Source organism: Cyrtonyx montezumae, unplaced genomic scaffold, assembly GCF_038088225.1.
Source record: "Cyrtonyx montezumae isolate F1298 unplaced genomic scaffold, pur_monq_1.0 scaffold_15, whole genome shotgun sequence".
NCBI lineage: Eukaryota > Metazoa > Chordata > Aves > Galliformes > Odontophoridae > Cyrtonyx > Cyrtonyx montezumae.
The window spans coordinates 9,028,067-9,048,005 of record NW_027071881.1 but is presented as its reverse complement, the minus strand read 5'-3'; the positions used below and the strand labels follow the sequence as shown (position 1 = coordinate 9,048,005).

At 48.7% G+C, this 19,939-nt stretch overlaps 1 protein-coding gene across 1 annotated transcript; it reads left to right on the top strand.

Moving 5' to 3' along the window:
* The first annotated feature begins 2,357 nt into the window (after positions 1 to 2,357).
* Positions 2,358 to 16,571, top strand: HEATR6 (HEAT repeat containing 6). The gene is made up of 20 exons (XM_065732076.1): positions 2,358 to 2,558; positions 2,730 to 2,837; positions 3,236 to 3,376; positions 4,352 to 4,467; positions 5,442 to 5,556; positions 5,816 to 5,917; positions 5,994 to 6,131; positions 6,899 to 7,182; positions 7,280 to 7,457; positions 7,773 to 7,979; positions 8,484 to 8,583; positions 8,793 to 9,148; positions 10,051 to 10,173; positions 10,745 to 10,831; positions 11,809 to 11,943; positions 13,112 to 13,234; positions 14,262 to 14,386; positions 15,070 to 15,166; positions 15,326 to 15,530; positions 16,002 to 16,571. The coding sequence occupies exons 1-20, from the start codon at positions 2,358 to 2,360 to the stop codon at positions 16,544 to 16,546; spliced, it is 3,486 nt and encodes a 1,161-aa protein (XP_065588148.1). The 3' UTR covers positions 16,547 to 16,571.
* The last annotated feature ends 3,368 nt before the right edge of the window (positions 16,572 to 19,939 follow it).

Genomic DNA, 19,939 nt, shown 5'->3' with positions numbered 1-19,939 from the left:
CACACCTGGGAAAAGTATTTCCCAGAGCCTTGCCAGGGCAGAGTTCCCTGTGTGAGCTGCTCTTTAGCCCTGTGCTGCTTCAACTGAGTCAGAGGAAAGGAAATCCTGTCTTACACAGACATCTTTCCATGAGCAAGAGGTTACACGTTCCGTTCCAGGCTCAGGATCTCATGCTGGTGGTTTTGGGGTCTGGGAGCAGGTGGGATGCAGCCCCACTGCAGCCCGAACACAGCAGTGGCTGGCACCCAGCCCAGAGCATGGCGCTGGGAAGAAATAAATGTGTTTTGTTTTTGAATAAAGCCCAAAACGCTTTGACAAGGACAAAACCTCTTTGTCAATGCAGTTCTAAAAGTCTTCTTTTCTTAAGGGACCACACTGACCTGGTAGAGAGCAGCTGACCTGGCCCATCAACCAGCTCGGAGGGGTCAGTCCAGGCCTGTGCTGCAGAGGATCCCCTGAAACAGTGGGGTCGAGGGCAGGTACAGCCTGGCCCTTCCTAGCAAGGTCCCTGTGTGCTGTGTCCCTGGAGCACAGTGGCTCACACTGTGCAGGGCCGGGTGTGACTCAGCAAGCACTGGTGCCAGGCCTGGGCTTTGTGTCCTGACTGTCCCCAGCAGCACTGACACCTGCAGTTCCGGCAGAGCTGGGCTGGCTCAACACACCGCGGTGCTTAAATACAGAAAATCATTAAGCAATTAAACTGGCAGATCTCACAGCATATGAAAAGCAGCCTGTGGTCTGTGTAGTAAACAGGGCAATGCTTTCCGTTCTTTCTGGGTGTCTTCTTGGAGTCCAACTCCAATCCTTGCTTCAGAATAACTATAATTATCTCTAATTGCCGTTATTGTTTAACATTTTTAACATTTTCGAGTGCAAACTGTTGGCTTTTCATAAAGATTCAATCAGCAGCCAGGGTTCACAATGAAAGCAATTAAAATCCTGTGATTATTACAAGCCTGCTTGTCTATACAACAGCTTCAGCCTGCATCACTTGCCAAGACATAGGCCAGGAGCTGAAGAGAAATCCAGCATCTATTTGGTAGCCCAGCAAAGCTACAACCCCTCACTGTCTCCAATGATTTGCATCTATGGCACATTTTGGAAGGACAAGAGGGGAGGGGAAAACAAGCATTTTCTAGAATACATCCCTGGTGAATACACAGCAAAGATAAAATTATGCACATGAATTATGCAGATGAATTATGATTTCACTCCTATTTTTGTTGGGATTAGCTCATGGTTGGTGTGCCTCCCTGGCAGCCAGCACAGCGCTTTCCCAGCCCCAGCTGTTTGCTATTGGATCCCACATTCCCCTGCCGGCAGACAAGAGTGACATAAACTGCTTCTTGGTGTTCCTTTATGGCACTTCTGAGCACCTGCAGAGGTGGCATGGGGACATCTCAGCCTCTGCCAGAACCAGGGAAGACAAAGCCTGCGGAGCAGGAGTGCAGGCTGGATCACAGCTACATCAGCCTCAGCAGCAGCTCCCAGCACTGCCTGTTTATGCCCTGTTAAATAAATGCGGTAGTCCTTCCCAGAAATAGCTTTGGAAACATGACCCCTGAGCCCCGGTTCTCTGGAGGGCTGGGAGTCCTCAATGCAGCACTTCCATTTGGGAGGAGGTGTAATGCCCCTCAATGGAGGGGAGGAATTATGTTGATGAACCAGTTAAGGAGCCAAGCAGGGGATCCTGATGGGAGTGGGGCCCCAGCAGCACGGGTGGTCTCCCTCCTGCTGCCTTTGGGTGCTGGGGGCTCCCCTGGCCATCCCACGTGCTGTGTCCCATCCTGCCACAGAATTAACATCCCTGACAGCGCCAGCAGTTGCTTGCATGAGAAAACGAGATTAGGAAAATATTTCAAGTATCTGTGTCTGTCCTTCAGGGGCAAACAAGCCTGGAGCCAGCACTGTTTGTCCATCAGCTGGCCTGCAGCTTGGGAAAACAGCCAGAAAGCAGTGGGAGACACCTCTGGCATCAGGGGAGATAAAGCTAAGTGCTGAATCTGCACGTGCCTTTGGACAACGGTAACTGCAGCACTCACTGCATCTCCACAGCTGAACATCCCAAGGGGGAGAATCTGCATTTTGTGTTTGCTTCCCTGGGCGCGAGGATTTTGCTAGATTCAAATGTTTTACCTGCTCTGAAATCACACCGATAAGAAGTGAAATGTCAGTACGTTCGGGGGCAGGACTGACCTGGAAAGCTTGGCACAGAAACTCCCTGAAACTCCGCCACTTCTCGGCGCTCCGCCGCCGCCTCAGCTGTGCGCCCCCCCCTTCCCCCGCCCTTCGCGGCCACCGTATCCGTCCCGGAAGTGCATAGCGTTACCATAGCGACAGAGCCGGAAGGGCGGAAGATGGCGGCGGTGGCGGGCCCGGCGCGGGAAGCGGGGCTGGGCGGTTCTTTCCGCCGTTACCTGGTGCGGTTGGGCGCGCTGAGGACTCAGCCCGGAGCGGAGCGTTCCGCCGGCGGCCGCCGCACCGAGCTGCACCTGCTGTTCGACCAGCTCATCTCCGAGAACTGCGGGCCGGCGGCGGCGGCGGGGCCCAGCGCGCAGGTACCGGGCGCTGCCGTTTGCGGGGCGGGCTCGCAGCCGCCTGAGCACCGTCCGGTGTCGGGTCCCGAGCGCTGCTGGAGCCGGCGTGACGCTGTGAGAGCCGGCGGCTCTGGGCAGGGCCTGGGCAGTGCTTTGTAGCCTCCCTGTGACAAACCGATGCTTTCTTTCCAGGATGTTTGTGTCTTGCTTGCCCAGGCCTGCCAGCTGGTTCACTTCGACCAGGAGCATCTCGTCAGCAAAGTGTGTCAGCTCATCCATCATCTACTTAACAGATTCCAGGTATGGGGTGTTGGCTATGCCTTAACCCCTCTGTGCTATGACCCTGGGCCCTCACAGCCAGAGAGACATTGTGCCGTTTCCGTGGGCCTGTGGAGCTGACCTCGTGTGGAGTCACTTGGATTTTCACTGTGGTGTTCATTTACTCTTAGCCAAGGTTCTGAGCTGTGGCTCTAGTGTGACTGGGGGCTTCCTCGTGTAAAACCAGCTCTCATGGGGAGTACTCCTGATTATAGGCTGCTCACATGCACCTATGTATTTCTTAAACGTAGACTGATTTTTGTGATGATGTGCAGCTTTAACAGCAGATTACCCGAGTCTGTAGCCATGGGGTTATAAATACATTGGTCAGTATGGGATAATGCTGTTTTCTTGACCATAATCCTATTCTCTTATGACAGGTGGTAGTTGATGAACAGAACTTGAATTTTCTTCTTTCTTACTGCATCTCTGCTCTTAAGCAATGCAGCTCTTGGACACACGTTGAAATTCTGCAAGCCTTAGCAGCTCTTGTTTACAATAATGGACCTAAATGTCAGAAGGTGGGTTTACAAACTAAGAGAAAGTAAGCAAGAAAAGTTTTCATCCTTTACTGTTTCTTTTTTTTTTTCTTTTTAGGTAAAAATGCGTCTTGTTCTCAAATCACTTTACCTTGTAGGTTGAAATTAGATCCCATTAGAATCATGCCTAGTGTTTGTTGAATTGCAGGTGTGATAGGTGTGTATTTTAATAATAGTAGATAACAGGATTTTGCCTGTGCTCATTGATGCTGTACCTGCAGACAGCAGCAGTTGGGTCCATCCAGGAGCTGGCTTGAGCCAGAGGCACACGGTGGAAAAAGGGCACCAGGCTCAGTCTGCAGACTAAGCACCCTGGTCTGTCCCTGTGACAGCAAGGAAGAATGTAGGGAGCTTCAAATTGCAAGATACTCCACAGGCTCCTTTGAGGATCCCAACATTCATCCTGCAGCCAGATCAGGTCTTTAGTGTGCAGTGTTCTCAAACCCACATCGAAGCAGAGGCTGTCCAGTGTCATACCTGAAGTCTGTGTGAAGCTTCTTGCTGCAAAGTAGCTGACAGTGGTTGCTATGATGAATTCTCTTGCTCTCACCAACTCTTGGCAGATTGCACAGCAGTTTCTGCAGTTTGGCTGAAGCACAATGTAGTGATGCTAGCAGTGTTGGAGCTGCCAGCTTGTGTGGGTTTGGAGCCTAGAAAACTGCAGAAAGTTGGTACAGCAGTTGTCACTAGCTTAGCTTTATGTCTGGGAAGAAGGCATAAATTGTGACTCAGTCTGAACTATGCTCACACTCAGTACCTTTTTAAATACAAAACAGGAGATCTTTGGAAATAAATGTTATCCTGTCATTTTAGTAAACGCAGTCTTTCTGTGGAATTTGAAATTGCAGCTGATAAATCTTCTCTTGTAGCATAAATATGATATGTTTAGCTACCAAGCAGAGCCAGCAGGCTGAAGAAGAGCATTGTCCCCTAGTGACTTTGTCTGCTTCCTTTCAGTACCTGCAGGATTTGCTGGGCAAGACGGGACTCCTGGTACAATTCAGTGATCCTGCTCAGCCCGACGTGGAACTCAGGAGGGCAGCAGTACACAGCATGGCAAACCTGTGTCTCAGGTGCATACAAACTCTTTCAGATGGGGAAGTGGATGCTTTAGGTGATGTACAGCATGGACAGCTGGTCTGCTCTGTGCCAGGAACAGCAAATGCTGGACCTGTAAGCTGAATTTGATTTGATTTGAAATGTGAGATGAGTGCTCCAAGCTATAAAAACTGTAAAGTCTCAGACATCCAGAAATAGTGTTATGTGAAAATATTTAGAGAAGGTGAGAAAATGTTTTGTCTAGTCCTGCAGTGATTGCTGGGAGGTTGTGGAATCTGTTCTTGGAGGTGCTCAAGAGTCTGAATGGACATGGTCCCTGCTCTGCTTGGCTGTACTTTGAGTAAGGAGGTTGGACTAGATGGTCCCTTCCATCCTCAGCTATTCTGTGATTCTAATTTCAGGAAAATCAGTTGTAATGCTGGAGTTGTCCTATGGGTATTATCAAACATGCAGTAATGGCTCGAAATAATTAAATGTGCTGGAAACAGATGCTTAAGAGTCTGTTAAAGAGATTTTATTTAATGACTAAAGCTACTGCAGCATTGGCCAGCTTTTACTGTCTGGTACTTAAGGCAGAGAGATTAAAGTGATGCAGTTGCTCTCTCTTTTTATAGATTAAATCAAGTAGATATTAAAATATTTCAGCACATAAAAATTGCAGAGATATGGAAACTAGAAAATGACAGAAGTCATATTGTGTCCCCTTAAATGCAAAATCTTGCCTTTAATCATGCCAGCTTGTTGAGCTGTGCTTGGAGATTCGTAGTAATTGAGAAGGTAGCCACAGAAGCAGAGAGCTGTAAGGCATGCTAGGATTGTGGGAGCTCTTTGTGCAGAAGGTTTGCTTTTGTTCTTTATAGTGGTAGAGCTGATCCTTTTCAAAGAGCTGTCGATCTGCAGCCCTGCTCCTCAGCCTGGCAGGCTTGCATCTTAGCCCTTGTAACTTTATAAACTGTGAAGCAGTGATTTGTTTCTCGCTTTTATTTAGTGTGCCTGGACAGCCATGCTTGGATGAGCCCTACAGAAGCATCTGTTTTCAAACTTTCCTAAGTGTTCTGCAGTCTTCAAAAACCTCTAATATAGATGATATTGCCTTTTGCATGGTAAGTGTGAGCCTGGAATACTCTAATTAGGAAATTGTGCTGCTGGAATACTGGGGTTTGGAGTGTGTGACATTTGGACTATTTTCAACTGAAATTTTGCTTAAATAGTCTATTTTTTATATTTGTTCTGACTGAACACTGTAAGTAACTGTCACAGCAACTATACTGAGTGAAGCTATAAGCACTGAGAAAGTCACTTGAAAGATGTGCAGCTTCAGTGTTCTGGGAAGAAAAGGTAATTCTGTGCTTTTGTTTTCAGTTGCTACAAAATGCACTGAAGGGTATCCAGTCACTTCTGAATGGTGGAAAGATGAAGATAATGCAAACTGACCAACTTGGATCTCTCCTTGCAGTATTAAAGGTAGCTACTGAAATTGACTCTGAAGGCACATGTGCTGAGAAGGCAAGATACACAAACATTTTTGTCATTGTTTCAGAAATGTATGTTTCATGGGCTGCCAGGACTGAGCATAGAGATGCCTGCAGCCTTGTACCCAGCTCCATTACCTCAGTATGACAAAAGGTCACCTGCCAAACAGGAGCAACCAGAGCCAGCTGCCTTTAAGCAGACAGGGGTAAGCTGAAGTTACACTCCTTTACTGCAAAGTCACGTGCTTGTACATGTTTGTTGTGGTCGCATGATTCTTGGTATGGCTTTAGTGGCTAGCAGGCTCTCTGTGTTATAAGTGTGATACATTTTGTGGGGTTTTTTTTTGCTTTAAGGTGTCAGTTGTACACTCTGAACTAATTAAAATGCTTTGTTTTTGCTGCCTGCATTTTCAAATGGTTCTGCAGAGATGGGCTTTCTTGACTTAAGCTGCGTGCATCAGTTACTCTTCTGTAGCCAAAAACTCTTGGCCTGAAGGCATGGAAATGGTGCTTGCAGATGAGGCAGAGTTCTTTATTTTATAAATTGTGTTTTGTCTCCTAGCACTTGGACAAATTTGGACTTGTTCTGAGGGAAGTCAGGTTCATCTAGTGACTGATTTTATTCTGCTCAATCTTTATACAGGTTATTATTTGTGTACAGTGTTGCAATTGTATGCTATTGCATTAATGTGCAGTGTTGTTTCACAGATGATACTAACAGTTGTCATAACTCTCTTGGGTAAATTAAATTTTGTCTAGAAACACCTCATTTAAAAACTAAAGCTATGACGTGTTAATGCTCTGTACAGAAGGCATGGTGTACTGTATTGAGCTCTGCTTTTCTTCTGGATTAAAAATAGTCTTGTTTTCAGGTGGGATTTTTTTTTCCCTTAGTAAAAGGTATGCCACTATAAAATGTTTGCATATCTTCCTGAATATATATATATATAATTTAGTTTTCTTCATACAACAGAACCGAAGAAAGAAGTCCAAAGGGAAACAAAAGAAGGGAGAATTTGCAGAAGAAGGAAAAGAAGATTTGTGTGATACAGGAAACAAATCAAACCATGGAGCAGACATGCTGAAACTAAACTTGGAGAACAGCTCTTGTTTGGATCCTCAGGCTTGTGCATCAGATGTTGCATGTGTGACTGCTGGAAAGGATCCCTTACCTTCACATGGTACTAGCTGGAAAAGAGTCAGCAGCAGTGAGTCAGAATATTCTGATGCTGAAGGTGGAATACAGAGCAAAATGAGGTTACTGTTCTTCATGTAAACGTAAAGCATGTAGTCCTGGGTTAAGTCCTTACTTTACACGTCTGCTATTTTACTAATGTTTTTGTTTGTTTTTAAGGTCTTATCAAGCCAAAGTTCGTCAGGGGGCTCTAACATGTTTCCTCTCTGCTATAAAGTCAATAGAAAAAAGGGTTCTTTATGGCTACTGGTCAGCATTTGTTCCTGATGCACCCGGCATCGGCAGCCCGCAGTCGGTGACGTTGATGACTATTGCTTTAAAGGACCCTTCTCCAAAGGTGAGGCAGTCCTGAATAGATGAAGTGTTGTATTTTCCAGGTGTCAGTCGTAAGAGTGGTCTCCTCTGGCTTTAGTCAGTATTTTAGCTGTTGTATTTGTGTCGCTTGCTCACTGTACCACAAGAAATAAAGGAGGATGTATCAATTAAGGGCACCAGTTACAGTCATTACTCATTTCTGGTGTAATGGCTCCTGAAGTTATACTGCAGAGTAAGAATGTGGTGCCAATCATGTGCTTGAGATGAGTACTTAAGGAGAAAATAGCTTATTCTTAACCGATCTGCTATAGCTAACAAAAATGTTTTATTGTTTCAGACACGGGCCTGTTCTCTTCAAGTTCTCTCAGCCATTCTGGAAGGTTCTAAGCAGTTTCTTTCTATTGCTGAAGATGCTAATGATCACAAGAGAGCTTTTACTCCTTTCTCTGTAACTATTGCTTCTAGCATCCGGGAGCTGCACCGCTGCCTGCTGCTAGCCCTGGTGGCAGAGTCGTCTTCTCAAACACTCACTCAAATAATCAAGGTAACTTAACTGTAAATGTTTCAAGTGCTGTACGAGAGCTGAAATTGGTCTCTAGACTGCTGAAGATTGCAAGGAAATTCTTGTGCCAGTTAAGGACCAGGGGCGAAGAAGGGCAAATAGACTGTTGCCATAATATCAGAAGGCTTCAGTGACTGAGACTTCCTACAAAGACCTAGGGTTTCTTTTCAGTGCATTTTTCCTGTTAGAAAACCTATGAAATGATTCTGGAGACTCACCCTGGCTTTGAAACCTGAATCCAAACAGCCATCTTGAAAAGCAAAAGTTTTCCATGGACTATTGAAATCTCTTGATCTTTATGCCAGGTCACAGTAGGAGCCAAGCTTGCAACCAGTTTTCTAACAGCAGATAATTGGGTCTTTTTTTTTTCAGGTGCTCTCAGATACTTAACTGTCAAAATGACCTGAAATACAAATGTAAAATGAAATCTGTTGGAGGCCAGACACTGTAACCATCATGCCACATATGTTTCTTTATGTGTTTCAGTGCCTTGCAAATTTGGTTTCAAATGCACCATACAGCCGTTTAAATCCTGGGTTGCTGACAAGAGTTTGGAACCAGATAAAGCCATACATTTGCCATAAAGGTTTGTGTTCTGTATGGAGCCTCTTTGTATATGTTATTCCTTCATTTAGCATTGGTTAATATGCAACGTTATAAATACATAATTAGAGCACTACTAAATTATATGTTATGATCTGTCTCCGTTTGAAAATGGCTGAAGAAGGATACTGATGCATCAGTGAGATGCTAATGGTCTGGCTTTCTCTTCCCCCTCCCTATTCTTTCTTGCAGATGTTAATGTTCGAGTTTCTAGCCTCACATTATTAGGGGCTGTAGTATCTGCCCAAGCACCTTTACCAGAAGTGCAGCTGCTTTTACAGCAGCCCAGTTCTTCAGGGCTAAGCAACAGTGGTAATGCAACCCCCCATCGTTTTAATTTTTCTGAGCAGTGGAGGAAAGCACTCCCTTTGGAAGGGGAATCTCCTGAGAATCCGTCAGGAAGTTTGCCTCCAGAGCCATGCTGGCTTATTCGTCTCTGTATTTCCATCACTGTTCTGCCCAGAGAGGATTCCTGTTCTGATGGTGATGCTAACTTTCCATCTGGGAGTGTTTATGAACCATCTCCTGTTAGACTGGAATCCTTGCAGGTGAGAATGAGCAGTTAGCTTGTAAAACAGCTGTCCTGTACAGTATGGAATAGCCTCAGGCCTGCTGAGTCTCGTGGGCTGCCTTTGCTCCCAGCTCTTGTAGGGAGCTGTGTGTAGGCGAAAGCATTTGCTGGAGCAGCATTTCTGGTCTGCTGTGACTGAAAGAGTGTTAACATTTTGATCCTGTGCGTGTGGCCACGGCAAAGCCATCCCATAGTAAAGCTGCAGCAGCAAGTTCACCTGCTGGCCATTTCTGTGTCTTTATTATTTTTAAATATTTGGTTGTGTGTGCTGGCATCTGGTGAAGGCTGCAAGTTTTCCTCTTGCAAACTCCTCCATACAGGATCTGACTTTAAGTTTTGGTGGGGAAGGAATTCTGCAGACAGAGTGCAGAGAGCTGTGGGATGGTACTAGCATGACTAAAGAAGTACTTGTGAATGTTGAGACTTGGCCATGTTTTTCTTCGTGTAGCCACACAGAAAATGGTAATATTTTCTAATGTGCATCACAGGGAGTCTCATACCTCTTCTGGAACAGTGGATGTTTGTTAAATCCAGCTTTGCAGAGCACAGCAGCAGTTTGCAGGAGATGCAGAATGTATTGCTCTTACAGGCAATAGTTTTTTTTCACTACAGGAGACTTCTGTTATAGTAAATAATTCATTGTGTTGCTACCTGATAGTGCTTTTGTGGTTCTTTTTTGAACAAGATAATGGAATCGGAAGGATTTTAATTAGCTCTGCTATTCTAGGAGTTGTGCTGTAAGGAGTATCTGTTACGTTATACTGTAGTGTATGGTTGCTGTGCTGATTATCCTGTTAACATGCTCTGTGTATTTGGGGTATTTTGGTTTAATAGAAGGAAAAAAATGCTGACTTGAATTTATCTTTTGCTTGTGTTTAGGTGTTAGCTCTTCTTGTAAAAGGTTATTTCTCTATGGCTCAGAGCTATTTGTTAGAGCTTGGAGAAGTGGCTTGCAAATGCATGGAAGAAACGGATCCATCCATTCAGCTTCATGGAGCCAAAGTAAGAGTGTGAGGAGAGGCCAGTACTGTTCTACCGAGTCAGTTTTGCCCATCAGTGTGATTTGTGAATGCAGATGAGTAATGCTGAATATTCAGAGACTCTGCAAGTTCTGTGTAGCAGCACTCTGTGATGAGCTGGTGCCTTTCAAAGAGGCAGGGTGCTGCGTTGCCAGAAATACACTGCGACCTCCCAGACTTGAATTTTGAGCAGAGGTTTGCTGCTCTGCTGGGTTCACTGGAAAGTTTGGGACATGCATGGACTACAACACTGGCCTTTCCCTGATTTACCATCATTTGGTGCATGAGCTGTAGTCTGTTACCTGAAGGAAAGCTTGAAGATTTCCTCTCTTTGCCCAGCTATTTGTTTTGCTGCTTTCGCTGGAGATTTCCTGTAAGAAAGGCTTTTCCTCTGGTTCCTTCACTAGCACAGACAGAATAGAGTTCAAATTAATACTGGATCTTATTTACCTGGAGAACAAAAATACAAGTGTAGTCCTAGGTAAAGGTTTCTGTAGTTTTGTGATGCTTGAGTCACCCTGATAAAGACCTAGTTGCTTTCTGCTTCCTTGCAGCTTCTGGAGGAGCTGGGCACAGGTGTAGTACAGCAGCACAAACCTGATTCAGCTGTTGCCCCTGAGAAGAGAGTACCAGTCAGCACGGTGAGTGCATGGGCTCCTGCTGAGATTCCACTTAACTGAGCTTCCTTTCTTGAATTTCCTGCAAAGTTTCTGATGTGGAAACTGATAAATCAATCACAGGAAGGCAGAATGGGAGTAAGTACCCTACAGCTTTATAGGTGCTGCTATGTACAATTTGTACAGCTTTCTGTGTTTATTTGGCATTCATTTTGGCCTGCAGGCAAGTGATCTTTTTACACGATATTAACACTGCCTTTCTGCCTTTTCTCATCCCTCTTCTTCCTGTCTGATGTAAGTCAGCTTGCTGGAAGACCAGTACAGGCTTTGCATGTGTCACTACTACCACATAAAACCTAGAAGTACACGTTTAGAGTTGTGGTGAGCTCGCATTGTTACAGGAGCCTGCCCAAATGTTCTGCCTGCTCACAACTGTGTGTGTGACTTCAGAAATGTTCGCTGCCTGGAGCTGTTGCTTAGACAGATCTGCTGAAGCTGAGGAACTGGCATTCTAGTAGTAATGTAGGCCTGTTTAGGTCTTGTTTCTGTGAACATAGGGAAATGTCATAAAGTTCTTTAGAGTAAGCTAAATTTTAAGCTTGTCACCAGTGACCCTCCCAGGCAGAAAGTGTGTCCAGCAGCACTGGCTTCCTGTTACTCGATACGAATGTAAATTGTCAGGCACATGAAAATACCCATCTGTGTGGTTTCAAGAATGGAATTGTAATTCTACCTAATGCAATCTAATCCAGGTGTGTGCATGTGCCCTTGAGAAGGAACAAACACAACTCGGTAAAGAAGTGCTTTACAGCACTACTAAAACATTTTATTTTGGATGCTAATTATTTTAGGGTTCCAAACAGCTGTAATCACTTTCATGTGAGATTATGCTACCTGCTGTAAGTATGTCCTCTGGGGGACGGTAGAAAAAGACAAATTATGATAGAACTTCAGTGTAATTGCTGAATTTAAATAGGTAAACGTGTCTGCTGTGTCTGTAGGTTGTAACTTTCTGGACTATGATGCTGAATGGCCCTTTACCTGGTGCTCTCCAGAATTCTCAGCATGCAACTCTTCAGACGAGTGCTTGTGATGCTCTGTCCTCCATCCTGCCAGAAGCTTTCAGCAGTCTGCAGGTAATAAAGCACTCCTATGAGCTCACCATTCTTAACCTACAGAGATATTTTTCTTGACTAATGCGTTGTGGAAATATAAAACCCTTAAAATTCATAGGGAGAGGGTAGAGAATGCTTTTTCCATTCTGAATAAGCTGTGACCATTGAAGACTGGAAAAGGCAATGTTGGGAGTAATTAGTCTCACAAAACAATTAAACTGTGGGTCACAGAGGCTCTTTGGCCCTGCTGTGAATGCTCAGCCTTGGCTATTGATGCATGGGATGGAGGGCAGGAATTTCACTGCATGAGGGAAGGGTGAAGGGTTGCTATTTTTGCTGGTTAAGCAGTTGAAGAGACAGCTGACCTAACAGCCACGGACTGATGTTCACTGATTCTCATGTGTGTTTTTTCTCTTGGCTAGTTTTTAAAGCATTAAGCTGCAGTGTTTGCCCTGGCGGAAGAAAATGAATATGTTGTCCCTCGTCTCCTTTTGCAACATGAAATATGCTCTTAAACATGAAAGCCTTGGCAGTGTACCACCACTGCATTGTGCAGCTCCTTTTGTGTCACTGTGCCCTTCTTGATGGGGAGTACTCTGCCAGATCTCATTTGCCCAAGAATTGCTAGTGCAGCAGTATCTGTGGAATTCTCAGCCTGGTTTCTCCCAAGTACAGCATGTGCTTCATCACTCTGTACTTTGATCTCATACACCTTCTTGTCCCTGTGGCCACGTGGGGTGAAGTCATTGCCCACTCTGACCCTCTGCTCTGATGAAGCAAAGACCTCTGTTGTGGGTTGCTAAACTAACAGTCTGTCCAGGATGAACTTAATCTGCCTTGTTGTCCTTGTTCACAAAGTGGGAAGAGTGAAGCGAGGCAGGAAAAAGCAACCTCTTCAGTTTGTTTTACCTGTGATGGGCCATTCACCTTCTGCAGGACAGTTAATATTTAGTTTCCTTCACTGTATCATCTAACAGCAACAAGATAACATTTGCTCTGAAAGCGTTCCAGCTTCCTGTGTGGCATCCTCAAATGCCCATCAATTTACTTGGAAGAAAAAAGTACACTCTGAATGATAGCTTCTATAGATTCCATGTATTAAGGTCTCTCAGAGTATTTGTCAGTTATCTGTCTCTGTGGGACAATTCTTTTTTCTGCTTCATCTGTTTCCATGACTCTGCCATTTCAGAACGACCAGCAGATGCTGTGCATCACTCTGCTGCTTGGCCTGAACCACAGCGAGACCCCACTGGTAAAAGCTGCTGCCGTACGTGCCCTTGGGGTCTACATCCTCTTCTCTTGCCTTCGTCAGGTCAGAACTAGTTAATCTTTCTCTTACTTTGAACCATTTTAGAATGGGTTTGATGAACCATAAGATGGGGACATGAGCTCTTTCGCAATGAGCCTTCCTTCGTTCTTTGGCATTCCTCATTTTTCTTTACTATCCCCAATCTGTTCCTTGCCCAGTGTGGGAACACAAATCAGTGCAGTCCTACGTGAGATGAAGCAAAACCCAGAGTGGTTTACCAGGGAGCCTGAAAAGAGGAAAGGACCTTCACTGAGCAATTGGAGACCAAAGTGGGAAAGGCACAGCAATGAAGTAATGCTGGAAAGAAGGGAACAGCTGCACTCTGTCGAGTTCAACTAAAGATTGTGATGGGAAAGCTTCAGTTTTGCTCACTACTGTGAAATAAAGCTTACCTAGAGAAAAATGCTGGTTTGCTTCCACAGCAACTTGGTCTTAGCTCAGTGAGGGTCGAGGATTCAGTTTTGCAGTGTGGCCTTAAATGGGTGATTTTAACAAAAAATTATGTGGTAGCTAATGTTGAGAGTTCACTCCAAATATTTTGAAAGAAAAATCCTTTATCATGGGCAAAGGAATGAACATGAAATATATATAGTGCTGTAGAAGAGAAGATTAAACAAGCAGCTCAACAGGGAGTTTGGCAAAGCAATTACTTTCTTAACAGTGGGATTTAATGAGTGTAAGAATGGCAGTCCAGGTAATTATGTTAAAATCCAAAGTAACTAAAGCACCAATGAAATTAAATTATACAGTGAAACCTTTCAGCAACTGCTGCCCAGGAGAGTGGTGAACTTGGTCACCATGGAGGCTTAGACTGTTAATTAAAGATCAAACAAAGCTGTGCAGAAAGCACAGTAAACATGTTACATTTGTCACCTGAAATAACCACACGTGAATAGAGGCGGTCTCTGTGGAGGTCCTGATTTCCCTATCACAGCTCAGAGCATGGATGTCACTGAAGGAAATCACCCACGTAAAGAAAAGCAGCAAAGACAAATAACTGCAAAAGCTTTTTTTATCTTTTCTTTTACAGGATGTGATGTTTGTAGCAGACACAGCAAATGCTATCCTGAACTCCCTCCACGACAAATCTCCCAGCGTCCGTGCCAAAGCTGCTTGGTCCCTGGGCAACCTCACAGACACTCTGATTGTCAACATGTAAGTGGAAGCACAGCTCCCCTCAGTGCCTGCCTTCCTAGAGGGCACTTAGTCTCAAAAACATGAGATCTGTGCTCACTGTGTCAAAACAGAATGCTGCTTTGTAACCCCTCCTTAGCCTGTGTGTCTGCTGGCGTGCAGGGCTGTGTTATCCTGCACCCACTGCCCTTGGTGTCAGACTCAGGTGCTTGGTGGTTTTAGGTCTTTCTTGTCATTAGTTCCAGAGGACACACCAAGCTTACTTTGCAGTTTTCTGGGTTTTTTTTTGCGTGTCACTTTGTGTAGTTGTGTGTTCCTTGGTAACTTTACTTTCAACGTAACCCAAAAGTAGGATTGATGAATATTTAACACTTCCTCGAGCCAAAGACTGAAGGATGTCCAACCAACTGTTACATTTTTAACAGGAGAAATAGTTATCATATATTCCTGCTAATGAATTGCCTCTGAGCAATTCATTGCCCTCTGTCTTTTATTACAGACTTCATGCATTGCTAACAGGCTTTCTTGCATTGATAGCTTGGTTTTAAATTAATAAACATAGTGGTCACATGTAGTAAGGTCTGCCTTACATATTAGCTTTCTAAAGAGTGAAGGTTGTTCATACGACTTTATAAAGGATTGTATTGCATCTTTGAGAATGGCTTTTCTGAGCTGGCCTCTCACAGTGTGATTCCTTCTCCTAGGGAAACAATGGGACAAAGTTTCCAAGAGGAATTCTCTGATCTCCTGCTGTTGAAGATGTTACGGTCTGCGACGGAAGCATCCAAGGACAAAGACAAGGTATGACTTAGAGGAAGAGGGTGGGGGATCCTGGTTGCATTTTTGTTTAAGAGGGCACTAGCTGTGTGCCTCCAGGGTGTTCTGCCCCAACAGACAGGGAGCTGCGGGTCAGCATCCTCCCTTGAGAGCTGATGTTTTTTGTTTGCTTTTCCTCTCCAGGTAAAGAGCAATGCAGTCAGGGCCCTTGGGAATCTGCTTCACTTCCTGCAGCCGTGCCACGTAGCACACCCCAGGTTTAGGGAAGCCATTGAGGAGTCTCTTCAGGCCCTTGTCTCTACTGTTCAGAGTGAGGCCACCATGAAGGTGCGCTGGAACGCTTGTTACGCACTGGGGAATGTATTTAAGAACAGTGCCTTGCCACTCGGTGAGTAACCTCGTCCCTGTGGGTTGTGCAGCAGGTTGAGGGGTTGAGAAGGTCACTGTCAGAAGTGTTGCAGAAGAGGGGAGAAAGCAAACTGAGCTGAATTGTGCTGTCAGCTCCAGAAGTGTGTCCTTCCCAGAACTCTTGGCAGTGCAGGAGGTTCAGATCCTGACAATGCACTCATAACTGTGCTGCGTTCAGTTGGATGTGTGTGTTAGAAGGGAAAGGGGTCATAGTTAGAAAATAGGAATGCAAAATGTTGCTTTTCCTCTTAGAAAAACATCAGCTGGTTAACTTTATAAAACCTGTTTTCTTTTCCTAGCTCCCGATTCTGGAATTAGATCAGTGCAAGTCCAGCACACGTCAGCTGTTAAGTGTTTAGGAGATGCAGTCACAGTGGGGTTTTTTTATATTTTGAGTGATCAAAAAGGGTTGGTGGTTTTGTCTTTATCAGCAGTATTCCTTCACTTACAGGAGAGGCTGCCTGGACCTCGCAGGCGTACAGCGTGCTTTCCTCGGTAGTGAAGTCATGCAAAAACTTCAAAGTCCGCATCAAATCGGCCATGGCCCTCTCCATCCCCAACAGGAGGGAGTGCTACGGAGCCACGGAGCAGTTCTGCCAGATCTGGAGTGCCTTGGTGGAAGCCTTGCAGAAAAGTGAAGACACCGAGGACTTTGTGGAGTTCAAGTACAGCGCCAGCCTCAGGACGCAGGTCTGCCAGGCTCTGCTCCACTTGTTGAGCCTGGCACAGGGCACTGACCTGCCACTCATCTGGGAAACCATAGCAGCCAAGGGTGATGCCATCAAATCCTACATCGTGCAATATATGAAGTCTGGGGTAGAAGACAATGAAGCAGGGATGCACACAGACTTGTGTGGGAGAGAGAGACTGCTGAGAGGGGCTATTGAACATCTCCGAGAGAGAGAGAAACAGCCAGAGGGCAGAGCTGGAGGGAGAGTGTCTGTGTACCTGGAAGGTATCTTGACAAACCATGTGACTGAACTAACAGAGGCCTAAAGGAGTGTGTGTCAGTGCCAGGAACTCACAGTGCTGCTCTGAGTGATGTGGAGCACCCAGAATGGTTTCCTGTTGGTGCTGTTAAGCAGCTGATGTCGAACTGAAATCACTACAGCAGCTCATTAAACTGCTCTCTCCACTTCTGTTTTCAGTGAACTCTAGAAGTTGTTCTCACGTGGTTTTGTTAGCCCTGAAGAACAAACACCTTTTCCTTCTGTGTATGTTTTATAGAGGGAGCCTGCTGCGTGAGCCCCGGGAGCATCTTGTTACTGACACTGCTGCATTCAGAGCCACTTTTATAAGGGAGAGGGGGCAGAGTTGTTTTCCTGAGGGCTGCAAATTCTGCCACTCTTAAGTTCCTGCACTAAACCTAAACGTGCCAAGGTTTGAATGCCAGCTCAGAGCAGACACGCTCTGCCGGTAACTGCCTGTCCCTGGTGCCTTGCTCCCAGCCTCCCCTCGCTCCGTCCCGGGGCGCAGCTCCTGGTTGCAGGTGGGCAGCACTGCACTGCATCAGGCAGTAAGCACGAGGCCGCTCTGCTGGGCACACAGCGTGCTGCACTCTGCCTTCAGCCCCGTGCTGCCCCGCAGGGCCCTTGTCTTTGTGTGGGGTGAGCTGGGATGTCCTGCAGCTCGTGTCTGGCCCTTCCCCTTCCTCCCTGCTTGTGCTCCTGGCTGTGTTACCAGGACAGGGCTGTGTGAGTTGCCAAGGACCGATCAATACCTCCAGGAATGAGGTGGCCCAGGAGGCACTGGGGCAGCTAAGTGCCTCTGCTGTCCCAACCCCTGCGGGGCTGTTTGAACAGAGTTCAGAGTGAGCCTCCGCTGCAATAACGCCCTTGGGCACACACCATTCGTCCGCTTTGTTCCTTCCATCCCTGCTCTCGCCGCACGTTTCAGCGGGGTCTCAAATATTTGAGTATCCGAAACCCCTCGAGCAGCACCAAGGAGAGCAGCGCAGCGGGAGCAGAACCGCCGCTCCGTGGGGCTGCCGTGGCCGTGGGGCTGCAGACGGGCGGTGCGGGGGGCCCTGGGGCGGCAGTTCGGGGCTGAGTGCCGTGGGGCTGCGCAGTGATTGGCTTTGAAGGCCCGGCTGCGCGGTTTCTGCTCCAGGGGGCACTGGGGAGTGTGGGATGGATGCGTCCCTCGGTGCCGTCGGGCGGTGCAGAGGGGCCCTCCACGTGGGCTCGGTCCTCGCGTGGTGCGCAGCGCTGGGGCACCGCGGGTGTGTGGCCGCGCTCAGTGCCGCCCGGGCGCTTTATGTGTTTTCCTACGAACGGTTTCAAGGAGAAGGCAATTTCCTTATCGCACACGGCGTGATTTATGGCCGGGGCCGTTCGCGCCCCACGTGGGCTCTGTTGGAAGGGGAGGGCCGCGTTTCCGTGGGGTCAGCGCGTGGACGAAGACAAAGGGGCCCCAGCGTGGGGCCGTCCCCACGGGGCCATCCCGTGGCCGAGCCCTCGCGTGGGCTCCCGCACCGCTCCCGCCCGGCAGCGTCAAAGCTCGGGTTGCAGCTCGCGCTGCAAAGCCCTCTGCTTTTCTTCCTGTTATTTTGAACTGCGTTGCCCGGGTAAGCCGACGCGCAGCTCCCTGCCCCGCGGCATCCACGCGCTCCTTGCAGCACCGGACCACCGCCGTGTCCCATCGTTTCCACGCGGTGATGATTTCCCCGTGACCTCTGTGCTGACGGACTGTGAGCGGCCGCCCGTGGGCCGAGCTCGGGGTGCCCGGGGACCCGCGGCACCGAGCGGAAAAGACCTTTTAATCAAATGGAGCGCCCGGGAGCTCGGGGAAGGGGAGGCCCCGCGCTCGGAGATGTCCCCACGGCCGCGAGGTGGCACTACGGCCACGGCACGGCCCCCGCGGGATGCGCGGCCGTGCGTGCGGAGCCGCTCCGCGCGGTGCGTGGGGATGCGCTCGTTCCCCTCGCAGGGAAACACGGGGTCCCCCCCGGAGGAGCCCACTGGGGGTCCCACTGGGGCCGCTGCGTGGCTGTTCTCCCCGCTGCCGTAACCCTTTGCAGCTCAGCCCTGTCACCGCGGCCCGGGGACCTCACGAAGGTGCCCACTGTGGGGTCCCCGTGCGGGTGCCCCTTGGGAACACCGCAGAGATGCGCCCTGGGAGCGCCGTGGGGACGGTGATACCCGCGGGACGTGGTGCTCCACGGAGCTCCCGGGCTCCCCGCTCCCCTCCTCCCCACGGGCACGGCCGCCCGCTGCTCGGGGCCGGGGCTGAGCGATGGGCAGGAGGGCAGGGTGGCTTCCAGTGGCGGGGTCGGAGGGGAGAGGCCAATCCCCGCGGCCCACGGCCGCTGTCTCCCCGGTAAAAAAATGGCTCGGCGCTGTCTCGCAGCCGACCCTCCCGGCCCCCGCTAATTCGGTGATTTTTATCCTGTCCGCCTCTCCCTTCTGCCCCGCGCGACCTCCGCCGCTCCTCCCCGGGGCAGCTCCGGGGTCACTGCTGACGGATGGACCCCGCACCCCACGTCGGGGCTGAGGGGGCCCGGGGAGAGGCAGAGCCACGTCCCCCTGTGCCACGCACACGTCGGTGGCCCACGCAGCCCTGGGGGCCCCGAGCTCCCAGCCCGACGTGTCTGCCTGGACGTGCTGGCACGCGCTCGGCCCCGCGGGGTCCCTCGATGGCACCGGCTGTGCTGGCACGGGCAGAGGCTGCGGGGGGCCGGGGCGGGACGGGGGCAGCCAGGAGCCTGGCACTGCAGGTGGGAGAAAAGTTTGCCGTACAGTGGGGTGGGGGGAAAAACGGTGTGAAATGTGACATTTGCTCGTAAAAGCGGGCTGGCTGGTGCACAGCAGGCTGCATCCCAGTCGAGCATCTCCCAGCGCTGTGCAGGAGCTGCGTGCGTCCCCAGATCTCGGGGCCACCGGGCAGTGCCACCACCCCGATGCCATACGAAGTGTCCCAGGACAAAGGCGGCTTTGAGGACCCGCGGGGCCGCGCTCGAGCGGCCGCTGGGATGTGTGAAACTCGGCTCTCTTCGGGCTTCTTCCTGAAGCGGAACTGTTCTCAGAGAAACATTCCCCTCCACCGGCCCTAATGGCTTTTCTCTGTGCGCCTGCATTAATGAAGGCGAGGCCCGGCCTCATCGGAGGGAAGCCATGCAAGTAATTGCCTGAATTTTTAATTCGGGGTTATGATAGGGGAATCAAAGTCACGCTGCAGCCGCCGCGGTTCCACACCATTGAGCGCCGCAATTTTCCTCTGCTTTTTGCCCTCCCCTCCACCAGACCCCGCTGGGGGCTGGGGCTGCCCCATCCCTGGCTGAGAGCGCCGCGTGGGTCTGGGTGTGGGGTGGGCCGGTGTTTGCTGGCCCTGGAAAGCCCACCCCCCCCACCTCCCTGTGCTGCCCGCGGGCTGCTGGGCTGTGCTGTCCCT

Coding starts and splice junctions, on each gene's coding strand:
- HEATR6 (XM_065732076.1), top strand. CDS start 2,358: ATGGCGGCGGTGGCGGGCCCGGCGCGGGAAGCGGGGCTGGGCGGTTCT. Junction 7,980..8,483: donor CACTCACTCAAATAATCAAG/GTAACTTAACTG, acceptor TATGTGTTTCAG/TGCCTTGCAAATTTGGTTTC. Junction 10,832..11,808: donor AGAGAGTACCAGTCAGCACG/GTGAGTGCATGG, acceptor CTGTGTCTGTAG/GTTGTAACTTTCTGGACTAT.